At 38.2% G+C, this 17,061-nt stretch overlaps 1 protein-coding gene across 1 annotated transcript in view; it reads left to right on the top strand.

Annotated features, from left to right (window-relative positions):
- Positions 1-502: 502 nt before the first annotated feature.
- TMEM161B (transmembrane protein 161B) overlaps positions 503-17,061 on the top strand; it is a 37,911-nt gene continuing 21,352 nt past the window's right edge. The window contains exons 1-4 of the mRNA XM_058823560.1: positions 503-569; positions 7,608-7,711; positions 12,198-12,278; positions 16,605-16,702. Of these exons, the coding sequence (XP_058679543.1) occupies positions 567-569; positions 7,608-7,711; positions 12,198-12,278; positions 16,605-16,702 (286 nt within the window). The 5' untranslated portion in view covers positions 503-566. The remainder of the gene's footprint in view (positions 570-7,607; positions 7,712-12,197; positions 12,279-16,604; positions 16,703-17,061) is intronic.

Raw genomic sequence — 17,061 nt, 5'->3', positions numbered from 1 at the left:
CCGGCAGGGGAGAGAGCGATGTGACCTCGGCGCATGCGCATCTCCTGCTTCCCAAGACTCCTCCGCCGGACTCCGTTCACGCGGCCTCCGTGTCGGACCCCTCCCCGCTCCGCCCGCTCCTCTCCGGTGCTCCAGCGGTGCCGTGCCTCACGCGGGGGGTCGCGAGTTGGAGAAACTCCGCGCTCGGGGCGACCTCCCGCGTCACGTGGTTGGGGCCGCGGCGGCGCCGTTCCCGGAACAGGCTGGCCCGGTGACGCCTGAGAGGGTTGTCGCCAAGGGGCCCGCGGCCCGTGCGCCGTGGCAGGCGTCTCTCCCTTCTCCGCTTGTCGCGGGCCGGCGGGGGTGGAGCGGTGAGGCCGGGGCTGTCCGTCGCGGTGCCGTCCCAGCGCTCCGGAGCCCCGCCCGCGCAGGCAGCTGATCGGACAGCTCTGGCGGGCCTTGTTGGCGGCGGGATCTCGGCGTGACCTCGGGGTGCGCTGTCGGGAGCGGCGAGCGGGCGGATATATGTGCCGGGAGTGGGGCCGAGCTGGACGGCAGCGGCGGCTGGCGGGGCCGAGGCGGGCGCCATGGTGAGCGGGGCGGCTGAGTCCGCTCGCCTCCCTTGAAATGGGGCTAAGGTGTTGCAGGCCCCGGTCCCTGGCTCTTGGGACAGCTCGGGGGTTTGGGCGCGTCAGGGGCAGGGAGGCAGCGGAGTGACACCATCGAGCTCTGCAGTTGGTACTCGTGAACAGAACACCGCGGCGTCTGCGGCATTCCGCGGTCTAATGTCGATACGGTTCCACTGCCAGTGGTTGTTTCCCTCTCTGCTGCTTTTCCGCTGGGAAGTAGAGTGAGCCACTGCACTTAGTGCTCTGTAGCGGGGTTAGGATGTCTCTGTATAAATGCACAAGATTCTTTTCCTTCTCTATAACTACCTGACAGGAGATTGTAGTGGGGTGGGGGCTGGTCTCTTCTACCCTGCCTGCAGTGAGATGCAGGGAAATGGCCTCAAGCGAAGAGATTGGAAATACAAATTTCTACACATACTAGAAAAAAGAAAATTCATTGTTTGAGTGGTCAGGCATTGGAATAAGTTGCCCAACGAGGTGGTGGAGTCACGATCCATGGAAGTGTTTTAGAAACATTTGAACCTGGTGCTCGGTGATGTGTTTTAGAGGTTCAGGGATTACAGTGGCAGTGCTGGGTTGCCATTTGGTCTTGATGATCCTAAGTTCTTTTCAGCATTGATTCTATGAGTAGAACTGTCTTGTCGGGTCTCCTTAAATCCTCTGTAAATGGGGTGTATGTATGAATGTAAGTGTCAATATGTCATTTTAGCTATGGCACCAGTGTTTGTTCATTGATCTAAGTCTTAAGAAATGCACTTTACAAGTAAATTTTTTGATAAAATATGCCTTTTAACTGTTCTCCTACTTAGAAGTTTAATCATGTTGTTTCACTAAAGTAGTTTTTATAGTGTAAATTCTTGTATATGAAAGAAATTGTGATTTCTTTATGATTTTTGAAAAAATTTATGATTTTTTTCTCATGAAGTCTTTTCCTTTTTTCTTTTTGTTTTTTTTTTTTTCTTTTCCACAGGGGTTAGAATACTTATTCAAAAGGCCTTGAGATGCTCTTCTCATTTGTAGGAGTCTGTGAGTGCTGTGGTCTAGTATGGGAAGCTACATTTGGAAAATTGCAAGCAAAAAAGTTTTTCCTTTCAGTGTAGGTCCTTATTTAAAGTAATTGAGTGCTTGCTTGTGTGGCCTAATGGGGTTGAAAGATCAGGTCCAGTTTTCTTTACTGTGTGCTGGCAGCGCGGGCAAATAACCTTTGTGTGTGGTTCCATGACAAGTGAAGGCAAAAGATGGTAGTCTGCTTCTGTGCTGTTTGGAAGCTGTATTTTCAAGTTCCAAAGCAACAGGAGAATGAAACATTGATCAGTTTCTTTTGTACCAAAAGCTTAGAAATCAGGTTATAAACATCAGCACCTGGGGATGGGACTGCCAGGACTCCTCTGTGTGGTTGCAGTGCCAGTTAGGCCATGACTTTAAGCTCTGCACAAGTGTCTTAACACTTTGTAAGACCATGGTGTTTTAGACTGTTCAGCAGAGGCGTTGACGTCTTTGCACTTTTTATACTTGGAATGATTCCTGTAATGATGGAGCCTGTTCTTTAAAAAGTCAGTCTTTTAGAGAATGGGAACTTCTGTAGTTTGTACTTGTCTGATTTGTGGAAATACTGGGCAAACTAAATTTAGAAAATCTTGGAAAAGTAATAATGGAGTAATAACCTTCTTTTCCCTGTGTAGTACATAATTTCTCTGAACTAGTTTTAGTTATAATTTAATAATATATTCTGTGTATATTGGTGTTTACTGCAACAGGTATTCTGTATTGCCTTTTCAGTAATAATGATAAATTTGCATTTTTATAAATGCCCTTGTTCTGTCCCTAAGATTTCTGTAGCAATAATGTGGTTTGCCTAATGACCACTAGTTCTGTAATCTTGTACTTAGAGAACCTCAGTGGTAAATGAAGCAAGACTGTCAGGTAAAATGCTGTTCACTGACTAAAACTGTTTGGTTTCAAACAAATCACCTTGTTTCAAAGGGAGTCATGCATGTTTGAGTCCTTCTAAGCACCAGTTTATGGTTCTTCTTTGTCTCTGTGGAAGGACACTGGTCAAGAGAGAAGTGACCTTTGGGTATGAAAGACTCTGTGAGGGTGAGCAGTTAAGTGATATTATTGAACACCTTGTATATTCTTCATGTCCGTTTAAGCAACTTTTTTGTAAACAATGATATGTGCGTGAAAATTTTAATTCAGGGAAGCCTTGGTCATGAGAATAGAAAAAACAGTAAAAATCTGATTTTTTTTTTAAAGAGTTCTCTTATCGTAGATTTCTTTTCCAAAATTAGCTGTATGAATGTCTGATTTCTACAAACCGTAGGATTTGAACTGCCTCAGGATGCTGATTATCGTAATGACTAAAGATATCTGTGAAAGTAGTAGTTTTCACAGGAAGCATTCACTTTAAGATGTTGTACAGCAAGTTCACTTTTCTTGGCCATCCTGTATAATATTTTCTACTATTTAGGAAACAATTCTGAATTGCATTTATGTTTCAGGGGAACACTATTTTGCTCTTGCAAGCTGGAGCTTTAGCATGAACATAAGGAGAAAAATTTTCATATGAAGAAAAAATTATACGGGGAAGTCTCATTTATAGGAAAAGCAGTAATGTGTCAGCTATTAAATGGCATTTCAAAGCGGATTTATCTTCCAGACTTCACAAATACCATTGCACTTTTAAAATTGCAGGAGATAGGAGTATTTGTTATATTCTCTTAAAAATCTTGGTGGCCACTACTATTACAATACCTTTTCAATTTCTTACTTGAAAAATCATCAGCCATATTAGTGTGTTTGTGTGCTACCACTGAAAGATATTATTATGGCCTGTATTAACATCTGTAGGATGCTCAAGTACAGTTGTGTTAAAATCTTGTTTTTACAAGACTTGCCACTTCAGAAAATAAGCAGTGGGCGTTAAATTTCTTAAGGTGAAGTTGTGAATGGGATTCTACCAGCTGTTTCTCAGTGGTGCAGTTGTATCCCTACTGCAGTCCTGGTGCAACAGCAGTTGGCTTCAGCTCAAGGCCCTCATCTTGTAATGGAGGAGATGGTTACTGCATGAGAACAAGTAGTTTCAAAGTCCTGTGTAAAGCTGGTATTTGAATTATTTGTAATAGGTAGATAAGTGATAAAAGGAAGAAAAGACGGAAACCCATGCCCTTTTACTACAGGTAAGGAGGAATAACCTTGGGCAAGGTCAAAATAAGGAGACTGGAGTGGTGTCTTTGCATAATACAATCAACCTTGTCTATCTTTTTATTTCATGTTCTATAAATCATGTAATGATGAAAAGAAAAAATGTACTTTAGGTAGAAGTACTTTGAAAAATTTGTTGGATTTTTTTTCTTACTGTGAGGTAGCTGTTGGTGTTTTATAAGTACACTTACTGTGTAGATAAGAGTACTGTAACTTTATCTTAATTACTTATTCCTAGTTTTTGTCCTTCTACTAATCAGTAAGTCTGTCTCCAGGTATGTACTATAAAGGACTGAAAACCAAAGTCCAGGTTACACTTTTTTCAACCTTACACTTTTGCATTTTCAGCCTGCCATTTCTTTCCTACCAATTTTAAGAAATCTGTCAAGCTTCACATTAGTGTGACTGCTTAAACTATTGTTGTGGACTACTTAATGTGTTCTCTGCTATGTTTTATTTAAAGCTTTTATGTAAAGTGTGTTATGTTACTCAAACAAAGGTAGGAATGCCATGGTTGCTGGAGGGTCAGGAAGTGAACATAGTCCTCAAGACTTCTGAGACACCTCTCATCAAAGATCTTCCTCTGTGGCAGAAAGACAGACAGACTGCAGTTTATTAGACTGTGTTGTTGCTTCATGGCTGTACCATTTCAGTCTTGTTTTTGACCAGGAGATTGCTTGCCAGCCTGTGTTTTGCAGAAAAACTGACTTACATAGTCAGCCTTGGTCCCTATGCTTCCCAGTATTAGAGAGATTGACAAAAATGTCTTTGATCAGCAGAGTGCAGACCTCTCTCTCTAGTGTCTTGAACTTGTCTCAAGTTTCAAACTGCAAAGCTGAAGCATGATAAGGACATGGATGTATGTGGAATCAGTGTTGGAGGCCTTATGGAATGGTTTCAGTTCCACAAACTATTCTGTAACTGTAGACACTTTATTTAATCTGTGCAGCAGTTCCTCATCTCTTAACAGTGAGTAGTGTTTCTCTTAGTTTTGAGTCAACCCAGTCACCAACTGTGTGGTTATTACTTCAATACAGATCAAGTGGTAGGTTCCAGGGTTTGTTTACCAGAGGTCCTCAAAACGCCCTGTAGTGTCAGCTTTGACATTGAGCATCTTCCTCAAACACATATCACTGTATTTCTCATACTGTAGATTTTTAATGTTGTAGATTTCTGATGAAGATCTGAATCCTGTATCCTCTAATGTGCAAGTAGAGGATGTAAGATATTGGTGGAAACCAGCACCTAATCTTCATTTATAGTTCTGAAATCAGTTGTTTTGAATTTAAACTGCTATTAGTGTAAAGTGAAGACTCAGAAGTTGGGGGAGACTGGATCTAGACAGAGTCTGAATTGAACCCTGTATTTGGGGATGGAGGGAAAATGTGTTCTAGTGTTGTAATATGGGGGTAGTTTGGGGTGTTGTACATTTTTCTGGAGGGTGTTAATTAACCTACAAGTAGAGTGTAAACACATCCGGGCAGAAAGGTAGAGTTGGCAAAAAGTTGTGCTGTGCACATAGCTGGTTATTTTGACTCATTGTATTGTCTAATGTGTTCCTGTGACTAGTGTTCTTGGTGGATTGCAGGAAGATTAATGCAGTGGATTTTTAAAAAAATTTCTTGTGACAGCTTTTCTCTATTAGTATATTGCTTGTGATTAAATAGTAACCTTCAGGAATTGAGAAAAATGCCCACACATGGCATATGTGTATATATAGATGTATATACATTTTTTAATTGCTTAAAATGTAGAAAAATACCAGAAGGTTATTAGGATATTTCCTCCACAAAGTCAAAATTGAGTTTAGAGATATCATTGGGGTTTTAGGTTTGGTTGTTTTTTTTTTTTTCCAAGTGGCTTAAAACTTGCTAGGTTATTTTTATTTGTACACAGAAAGGTTTGCAGGTGTTTCTGTTTTTATCAAATACATCAGTAACTTTATGGGATTGAGCACTATAAATTTCCACTGGAAACGGGTATATAGGGTGCAGCAAGGCATTCAGTGGCTAAGAGGAATTGTTCCTGATGGGTTCTGTTACAATCTGCAGGCTTTATTTGAGTAAGGAAATTAGTTTTTATTGGTACACTTTTAAGTAGTCTCTTGAATTGTAAGTATTTTAGGTCAGCTAGTGGACCTGCTGCCCTATATAAAAAAACTGCCTCTTTTGCTTCTTTTTCCCTTCTCTTGTCTTAAGGCAATTTCTTTCCCTTACAGATAGGAAGCTCTAGGAGTAAATGAAGAGACATACTGGCATCTGATTAGGCTGTGCTTCTAATAAATACATAATTCTAGAGGAATATTAATGTAAGTTCACCCTGAGAGAGTGAATTGTGAGAATAATGGCTTAGTGGAGAGGCTAGATGAAGGGACAGTGATTTCTCGCTTACATTGGGTGGAAGTGGTAATAGGGCTTAGTGTGAGATGGTCAGAAGAAACATTTGATTTTAAAATGGTTTGTTTTGTACTCAAAGAGTATATACTTAGCAGTGTAGTAATGTAAGTATACCATGTATTTTATGCATGCAGCTGGTAACACTTTTTTGTTAGGAGTGCACTTCTCTTAGCTAGGAAGCTGGTGGAATTGGTTTGAGTAATCTATGTGCAGAACTATGCATAATCCTTAATAAAGATTGAGCATTCAAATACGTACAGCTCCTGATCCTGATATCAGTGAAACAGAACTTAAACAAAAGTGAGATTTTACTTTTTGAGATTCCTCAAGGGGTTGATGGCACCAAAGTGTAGAAGCAGTAGAAATTCCAAAGAGGGAGGAGGTGGAGACTCTTGAGCACCAAAGAAACTTGCTGGTATCTGACGCCCTTGAAAGGTGTTAGTTCAAAGTATAAAAAAGTAGCACCTCCTGTTATTGATACATGGCACTTTTTTGTGACACATGTGGCAACATATTGAAAGCGTTTATAAGTAGTTGAAGAACATTTTATTCTGTCTTTATTTCCCTCAATTGTGTTGAATTACAGATAATAATGTATATCCAAAACATTTCATCTGCCTATGTTTTTTAATAAAAGCAGTATCTGCACAATTTGTGTTTTACTAAGGGAGAAAGCATTAAAGGAAGAAAAGAGTGCATGCACTTTCCTTAGTGCATTATTTAGGATGAAAGATTATACTGCTGGTAGGGAGGGGAAGGGTTGATGTAGAGTTGCAGGTTAACAGCTCATTCCATAGCAGGTGTTGGTAGAAGGGATTTGGCTTATGTGACCATGGGACACTGTTGAGGTGCAAGGATTGGTAAGACAGAGCAGTATCCACCAGATCAAGTGGGACAAGAGCATCTTTGCCAATAGTCTGGCCAAATTGGTATTTAGACTAGGGTTTAGAGAGGAAAGAGTTGATGACCCTTAAGTCAAGAGGAAAAGGTGGTGAACTGAGCTGGTAAAGTAAGGATGATGATGATGTGGAGAGGAGTCCTTGAAAATGACTAATTAGAGAAGATAGAAATCCACAGATTTAGGTAAACAAAGAGGAAATGTCTGTACATACTTAATGGGGTCAGCATTATGAGGGGGAGGATCTTAGACCTCTTCGGGGAGATTAGCTGTGGTGACCTGAGAATGCCTTTTCCCTTTGAGGAAGTTTGTAAGTTATTGTAGCAAGTTTCAGAGAATTTTTTTTAACAGCTTTAGTGTATTGCCGGCTCACTCCCCCCATTCCTCCCCAGTGTTATCATGCCTGTTTTACAGACTGTTACTAGGTTTGTTTTTTTTTAAAGATACTTCAACACTTTTCTGAAGCACATACTGACTTGTTATTAACTTACTTCTCTACAGGGTGTGATAGGTGTACAGTTGGTGGTTACCATGGTAATGGCTAGTGTCATACAGAAGATCATACCTCACTATTCTCTTGCTCGTTGGCTTCTCTGTAGTGGCAGGTAAGATAAGTGTGAATATGGTAATTATGCACGTGGGTAGTAAAAGTAATACATACTGATCTTGTTTGGGGCTTTTTTAAGTAATTGACTTTTATTAAATTTATTACCATAGCATTGTTACACCTGATTTGTGGGCTCAAGGCAAAATGACAGTGTTGCTGTAAAAGAACATTACTTGTTTGTTGCTATTAATTGTATCAGTCACAGTTAATTGTTGTTCAGCTCTTATATTAAAGGTACAAGGTTCATCCTTTAATATTAAAAAGCTAAATTCAATACAATATACTGAAGAATAAAAGGGTTTTCTTTTCCTCTGCACTGTCTCTGTGTTGTTGATAATCTACCTCCTGATTAGCCTTGCATATGAAGAGTGCTTAGGTATTTAATAAAAATTCTATTCCTTTTTAATATGTCAAAGGACAGGATTAATATAAATTTCAGTAGAGTACTTCCTTGTAGCAATAGATCAAACAGACATAATGAGTTGCAAGGGGAGCATTCCCTGTGTCGCTGTATCCATAATAACAATTTAAAACAGCAGCTGTTTTGAATATGAACCACTATGTTAAATATTAAAAGGAATCATAGATACTGTGTCTTTTCATTTGGTAAGAGGAACACTTTGTATGATAAGCAGGTAGTGTGCTGTCTTTTTTAACTGTTAAAATTTTAAGCATGTCAGGTCCTTACTGCCTACTTTCTGAAGGAGTATCCTTGAATAATAATGTATTCCATAGGAGTATTAACAAGTCTTTGCATTGTCTTTTTTCTCTGCATCTCATAATTATCAACTTGTTCCTTTTTAATATTCCAGGTTTCATCACCCATCAAGTTCTAATGAAAAGTGACTGTAAATGTTGTTTAGATGTATGTTAGATATAACAGAAAACAGTAATTGTCAGGTGGATGACACAAACAGGAATCATACTCATGATTCCTGCGTAGGCCATACTCATGTTGTGTGAAGTTTCACTGTTAACTATATTGGCAGGATATTGATCACCTTTCTTATGCTCTAAAAAGAGCATGACACTAATCAATATGAAACTGGCTACCATTTATTTTTAAAGTGTGTCACCGTGAGAGTCATTTTTCATCAGCAATTATCCAAATTGCATATTGTACCTTTTATGTCTAAGATTGATGTAAACTTTTATTTGAAAATTTAAATATCTAATTGCTTTTGCAAAATAATTTGTCAGTATTATGCCCGTGTTCTTCATTTTTGTGAAGTTTTCACTTACTGTATCCTTGTTTTAAGGCATGCCACATGCCAGCGATAGGGAGAAGTTTGCTGTTCAAATATTTTTCAAATCCATTTCTCCATTTATCTTGGTACATCTGCAGATTGATAAATACTTCAAGCAGGATTTCAGCACTTGTGCTTGGGTAATTCTGCTCTTACTGCAGTCAGTGGGAATTTTATTATTGCCTTCCATTTTAGTAGCTGGTTGTTGCTTTTCAGTTTCTTTTATGTATCTGATAGCACTATTTTAGTGTATTGTCATTTCAGGCACTCTGAATAATTCCCTGAATACAGGAATTGTATGAAGAATCAGAAGTAAGCCTGTGGTCTAGAAAAAAGAATAAGTCAGAAGATTGGCTGCAACAAGAATCTGAATTTTAATGGTAGAAAGAAAAGCAGTTATTTTCTTAGTTAACCTGATAACTAAGGTTATCTTTTATCTTTAACCCATTTCTCCATAGTCTTTTTGCCAGTGATATATGACAGATCTGTGTGGGTGGGGTAGGTTTTATAGAGGATTTTACACACGTAAGTGTGCAGGTACGGGCACACTCCTAAAGCAATCCATCTATCTAAGGAAAAATTACCACCTGCTCCTCCTTACCTTCATTAGTAAACTTCAACTAATCTTTGGTATCTAACAGTGGTTTTTAAGTGACTTTGAGTGTCCTGCTTCCAAAGGATTAGCAGGCAAGACAGATCTGAAATGTCTGTGAATAGTCCTTGCTAAATGGGAGGGAGGATAAGCATGTTATCAGACAAGACAGAAACATTAAGTGACTAGTTTGTTTAAAGGTGGCTGTTTGTGTTCATGGGAAGTTTGTTAAAAGGAAACGAAGACTTCTAAAAATCTAAAAGAACTGTTAGGATAGACAGATTTAAGGTAGTTACTTATTTTACTTATTAATGGAATAAATAGCTATCACTGACTCTTGAAGAGCAATTTACATAAATTTGTTAAGAAATACGAACTTTTTCAGTCAGTGCTATTTTCAGAACTTGAATGCAATTAAATAGATTTATTGAAACATTTGCCAGCCTAAATATCTGCGTAGGCCTTGCATCATTTTTAAGTAATAAAACATTCTCTACCAAAACATTGCTTTTTAAGTCACTCAGCTATTTCAGCTACTATGTTTTCAGGGCATGTCAGGATACAGGGGAAAATGGATGTTTTGTTGTAGATTCGTTAATGACCTTTATTCAAATTAACTAGGGCATGTCTGTGTGTCTGTTGCTATTCAGACTGACATGGATATGTCAAAGCCACAAGGTAATCGGTTGTGGGATTTCAGTTTTAAGCATATGTAAGCTAAAACAGATATAAACTACCTTTTATTATCTCTGTCTTTATGAAAATGTTTGTCCAAGTCTTTTGGTTTTGAGATTTTAAATGTAAGATGTGTGGGGTTTATCAACTGAAAAATACCAAAACTTTTTGTCCTATTAGTTCTAATTAGCTATCACTTGCAATGTCATTTTGTAGTAAAATTAGGAGCAAATTGTGGTATAATTTGTGGTTTGATTTGTATTAGCATGCTACACAGAACAAGAATTTTGTCTGTTCTGCTGCATTTGGTACCATTTCTCTGTCTGTGCAGGAAAGATTTTGAGAAGTTTTTTTACCACATAGGTGGCTTTCATCATTAGCATCCCAAGTACAGATCAGGGTGATATGGTAAATGACAAAGCAGAAGAATATATCTGCTTTTTCACAGTTGCTTTGGGTCATGTGAAGGACAGAAGTTACCATCTCCAGAGTAGTTTGACTTGGATGCAAAGCTTGTTTCTCTGATTTATTTGTGTCTCAGTCTTAAAGTCTCTTTTGCAGCGAAGTTTGCAAATCACAGATGCCTCAACTGTACTATAATGAATAAAAATAAATTAATGAAGTAACTTTCACTCTTACTTATACAAAATTGAGTTCATTTTTTTCCCCATCCAAAACTGTTCGTGCAAACTTTGTAATATTTGCCATTTTCAGTTTTGGAACTGGCAGTGAATTCTTTCAACGGAAATTTGCAGTGTGCAATGGTTTGATGGTTTGTTGGCTGGTATTAGCGTTCTTTTCTCTTGAAGAGTTCCCGAGATGAAGGAAGCCTTTCTAAAATGGAGCCAGGAATCAAGTGTTATTAAATGGCTTGAGATTGTTTGAGTTTTGATGCCTTCCAAATTTGCCTTTGCTAACTTTTTGAAATTGCATCTGACGTCATCTCTAATTCACCAGTATGGATTTGAATGGTCCTACTTGGTGAAGTTTTCTTTATGAGAGGTGGTGGTTGAGGGTTCCTTTATCACGTATTGACCTGTGTCACTATGTGTGACAATTAGTGGCCTTCTACTTCCACACACATTTCTCATGTCTGTCCTTGTTAATACTTGGTCTCCTTTACTACAGCATTTCAGAGTGGAGATCATAGTGATACGTGGAGATCATAGTGACTTCCCGCATCAGGACAGAATGTGGAAAAGGCTTGTTTCAGCTACTAAGATTTTTGCCATACTTAGAAATTTAGGTAAAATATACCATCTTAGACACTTAACCATCTCTGTTTGTCCTCTTCAAAATTTCCATGCCATTTGTTGCCTTTTAAATGAATGAGCAATTAATGGTGCATTGATCTATGAAAGTGAAAAGACTTGTAGGTCAATTATGTGTAAATTAGTGATTTTTTTAATAGCACTTTTTCTAGTAGAAGTTGAAGATATCACTGAGAGATGTTTAAGGAAAGGGGTTATGATGTGCTCTGCTTAAGAAAAAACATTTGATTATGTTTGGTAATGATTATTAGATAATTGATATTTCAGATTCTGGGAAATTGCTGGGTTTGGCGGGGATATAATATGCTTTATTAAGTTGTTTAGAATATGGTTCTAATGAGTAATTGTAGTGGTATAATTATTCTAGTGAACTTTCCCACCTTGTATGACTGTTTGCTGTATTTGATGATATCTTTATAAGTTGGTGTTCAGAGACTGAAGAGCTTTCATGTGAATGACAAAGTGGCAAAGCTTTCTAGTTATGTATAAAAACCTCATTTGCTGTAGAGAACTGAACTCTAGCTGTTGTTCAGTTCAGGCAGGGTTGGTACTGATATACAAAGGTGTCTTGCTTAGGAGTGACAAATTACAGGTGTCTTAGTAAATATATAAATCTGTGTTGTTATACAGTTTTTTGAAAGCCATGCTCTAAATTGCTAATAATGGTATTGTTTTACTTGAGGTTTTCTTTTTCTTTAGCTTACGGTGGTATCAACATCCCACTGAAGAAGAACTGCGGATTCTTGCAGGGAAGCAAAGAGGGAAAAGTAAAAAAGATAGGTAAATACTTTTTTTAAGCTTGTTTTCCCCCATCTTTTGGGGTTTTTTCAGCATTATATGGTTCATCTAGTAACTTTACCAGCCTACCTTTTGTCTTAGCATAAGTTAAAAACTGCTAGTTGCATATGATGCCCTGCTTGCATTAATTGTCACAGTTCTTTATTAAATCATGTTTTATCAGTTTAACAGAGTTGGACATTCCCAAATTGTGCAGAACTGGTAATTTCTGCCCACAAAACGGTCTGTGAAATGCTAATTCAATGGCAAGTTTTTTTAGTGAATGTATACATGTAGATGCTGTGGAAACAAATCTTAGGATTGTAGCTTTTCATCTTGAAGTGAGAGAAGAAAGATTTGAGTATATTAGTTTACCATAGGATTACTGTAAGCCACTGCTCTTAACACAGCTGTGAAAAAGGCAAATGGGATCTTAGGATATATTACATTAAATGTTTCTAGTGAAGAGAGAGGGAAATATTAATCCTTTTGGACAAGACACCAATGTAGAACTTTATCTGGATTACTGTGTACAGTTCTGATCACTTGTTTAAGAAAAATAACATTTGTATGTGAACAGGAAAAGAGAGCTGCTGGGATCATCCAGGAAACAAAGTCTTTCTTACTCAAGGGGGCTAAAAGAGCTAGGCTTTCTGAATCTATCAAAAGACAACTGAGGGGATTGAATAGCTGTCTTACCAGCTTAAGGTGGAAATAGATTTCTGGTATTCAGACATGAAGTTCCAAACAGCTGTACCAAAAGTACAGCTGCATCAAGAACTGAGACATCTTGAGGTGGTGGAACTGCCCATGTTGATGAAATATGTCTAAATTTGCTTTGTTTATAACCAGACAATCCACTGTGATTTTCTTTTTGGCAACACAGGAGGTTTTTTCCTAGTTCTGTTTCTTCTATCCCAGAATGAACTCCCTTATAAATCTTAAGTTTTGAATTAATCTGTGCACTGCTCATATAATGTTAATTGTAATCTAATTTTTCTTCCTGTTTCCTAGCTCTTAAGCAGCGTGGTTAGCAATTGTATTTGCCTCTTTTAGGTCGGAAAAGAGATCAGCCTTTGATCACATGTTAATTGCAGCCCTGAGGGCCACATCAGTCATTTGTTGAAAACCTCTAGGAATGACGACTCCACCAAATACTGCCCAAGAAGGGCAGCCCATTCCTATTCCACGACGACAAAATTCCTCTTCAGGTCCATCCTGAACCTCCCCTGGCACAGCTTGAAGCTAGGTCCTCTTATCCTGTTACTAGTTAACCTTGAGAAGAGACCATCCCACACGGACCTATTGCCTTCCCTCAGGCAGTTGTAGAGAACAAAAAGGCTCCCTGTAAGCCTCCTTTTCTCCAGGCTGATAGCCCCTAGCTCCTTCAGCTTCCCCTCATCTAACTTGTACTCCTGACCGTTCCCCAGTTCCGTGTCCCTGGACTTGCTCAAGCCCCTCAATGTCTTTCTGGTTGTGAAGGGCCCAAAACTGAACACAGGATTCTAGGTATGACCTCAGCAGTGCTGACTACAGAATACAGTCACTGCCCTGGTCCTGCTGCCCACATTATGTCTGACACAGGCCAGGATGTGCTTGGTCTTCTTGGCCCTCCAGGCCCATGCTGGCTAATGTTCAGTCACTGTTAACCAGCAGCCCCAGATCCTCTTCCATTGGGCAGTTCTCAGTGACTCTGCCCCATCCTGTAGCACTGCATAGGGTTTTTGTGACTCAGGTATAGGACCAGTACTTGGACTTGTTGAACCTCATGCCATTGTTGTCAGCCCAATCCAGCTGTCCAGATCACTCCCAAGAGCCTTCCTGCCCTTCAGGAGATTAACATTCCCATCCAATTTAGTGTTTGGAAATTTATTGAGGGTGCCCTCCATCCCCTTGTCCAGATGATCTATAAAGATCTTGAACAGGATGGGGCCCAGTAACTGAGCCTTATGGAACACTATGAGTGACCAGCTGCCAACTTGATGCAGCATCATTCACTGCCATTCTCTGGGTTAAGTTGTTCCTTGTAAAGTAGTAATTTTTTTTTTACAACATTCCTTAAAATTAAGAATGTCTTTTTATCTTAACAGTTTTCTGTGACAAAAATGAAGCAAAATAATTGTGAATAAGAACATAATTTATAATTATCCATGTAACCAGTGGTATTTATTAATATATGAAATAACTTAATTTATGTAATTTTAAGTCCACCCATAGGAGCCTTAAACTGAAAAACACAATTGTACTTCTACATAATAATTGTGCCTTTGCTCTTATTGCCTTTCCTCAGCCTTGCCAGTCTTTTGCAGTAGTAGTAGTAGGGGTTTGTATCATGGTGAATGTTAATCAAAGGGGAATATAAAACTTCAAAGAAACTGAAGCGGTAATGTGGAGGCTTAAATGATGTTTTGTTTGCTTTACTTGTTTAACTGCTGAATGAATAATAATTTATTTTTTAATGAATGAGTGTACTTCTGTGTCCTTGAAAGAAGTGACTATGGTTTGTGAAGAACCATGGTTAAGTGGGAATTGTTCCTGTTGAGTTGGTTTGGATTTACTGATCTAGGTTGCACGAAATGGAATGTACATCTTCTGAGTCATCCCAGCAAGGAGATGTGAAACAGGTTGTGTGAGAGAAATAAACATGCATCTGTTTTATACTCCCCATGATAAAGAATACTTTGCAGGATAAAGAATCTGCTTTGTCAGGACCATAGTCTTGGAAATACCAGCTCCTTAAATACACTCTCAGTCTGAACTAATTTAAAGAGAAATGGTTAAAGGAGGTACAAGGAGCTTGCTTGAAAATTTGCCTTAGAAACAGCTGTAGTGTGAAATTTTAGTTAATTTTATTCAGCACATATTACCCTTCAGTGTATTATACTGTAGGCTTTGGGAACACAAGAATATGAGGCAGGTTTTCTGCTTCTGAATTGTCTGTATTATACAAAATTGTTAGGCTTATGAAAAGGTCCATAGCTACTGTGAATTACTTTGAACTAAAGCATTCAGTGGTCCTAGGTGGGTTCTGTCTGTGCCTCTTGGATTGTGGGGCTCTGGGATAATTAAAGTGTAGGAACACCAAGTTTTGTTGATCTGAAATGGCTTCAGTGGTAAAAATGCTCATGTCACTCAAGATGACAGTACTCCTGGATACAGGTAGTAGGAAAAAAATCAGGAGTACAGCTGCAGGCATGGAAGTACACAGGAGCTTGCAGGTAGTATAGTCCTTGGGCAGTGTTTGGGACTTCTTTTGTAGATTTGCATAACTGAATTTTTTGGGTAATACCTATAGATTCCTATCTATAGGTTGTCCATTAATATAACCTGAAAAGTTTTATTAATGTTTTGTGCTTGTATTTTCCTCTCACATTTGTGCTGATATGAAAGCATTCCTGAAAACTAAGTTCATGATTGATTTGATTTCTTTTTAATGCTTATATTGCAGTAATTTGTTTTCCTATGGAAAACCCACCTCTCTTTTTCTAATTTCAGAGGTGATATTGTAAAATGTGGCAGTTTATTGTTTTCTTCTAGCCTTTTAGAGGTCTTAAGTTTTAGGTATGATTTTTTAATGTAGCAAAACATTTTCTGATCTCCTTTAATGATTTTTTTTTTAAATAGTGTGAGAAGGAAGTTTTACATTAGTTATTAATGCTGGTCTACCAGATTAAATTCTTTAACTTTGTTAATCTTCTTTTAAGAGTGTGCTGGGTTTTTAATTTAAAGTCGTCTAGTATGACTTAATTTCAGGGAAGTGAAAATCATGATATTGGTATAGTTTGAGAGCTCCAGATGAAAAGCACCTTTTGGTCTAAATACACATCCTTTTAGATTAGAAGATACCTCAAATTGCTTCACTTGATGGCTAGTAGGTTGGACGTTGCAAAGATCTAGGTTAGTTCAGCTCATGTGATGTACCTGCTTGTTGTGACAAGAAGGACTGATGCAAGTGTTTTTTTTTTTTTCTTTTTTTTGACTTGGTAACAACCTGTAGCTCTGAATAGATAAAATCAGTGGGCTGAAATAAACTGTCTTCTGGACCTTTATCCAATACATGCTTAGATTGAAGGAGCTGGAAGCCATTTAAATCCATACCACGTAGTATATCAGAGTCTGTCAAGTTATAGATGGGAGCCATTGACATATCTGGTTGTTTTCCAAGATTTTAACTTGAAGTTCTACTTTTAGTTAAAATGATAAAAATACTTGTATTTGGAAAAAAAAACATTCTGCATTTTTCTAAAATTTGAAATGTCATTCTATATTGAAAAAAAATATTTTGTCATACCCATGCTTGTACTATCTATTTATTTATTTCTTTTACAGAAAATATAATGGTCATATTGAAAACAAACCCTTAACCATTCCAAAAGATATTGATCTTCATCTGGAAACAAAATCTGTAACAGAAAGGGACACTATTGGTAAGAGTATGCAACAATAATACATTATTTCGAATATATCCTGATTCTTTCTATCAAGTGTGTATTTGTAATTAATGCTGACATGTCTTTTTTGTAGAATGTGGATGAATAGAATGCAAAACTGATCATAAATGAGAAAGCGGGTAGTAGGGCTGAGTCTCCTTTATTGTTCTATGAGTGACAGTTAATAGCAGTGTTGTGGAAAAGGATGAGTAGATGACAGCCAATGTAAAGCATAACTTTATCAGTTATAGCAATATGAGACAGCACTGAAACAATCAGATAATTGTCTATTCAAAATAGAGTTTTTAACTTTGTGCAAGAAAATAACAATGGGTAGATGTCAAGTATTACTTTCT

The sequence above is a fragment of the Ammospiza caudacuta genome, chromosome Z (assembly GCF_027887145.1).
Source record: "Ammospiza caudacuta isolate bAmmCau1 chromosome Z, bAmmCau1.pri, whole genome shotgun sequence".
NCBI lineage: Eukaryota > Metazoa > Chordata > Aves > Passeriformes > Passerellidae > Ammospiza > Ammospiza caudacuta.
Note: the sequence above shows the minus strand (reverse complement) of the source record. Positions and strands in the feature narration are given on the sequence as shown.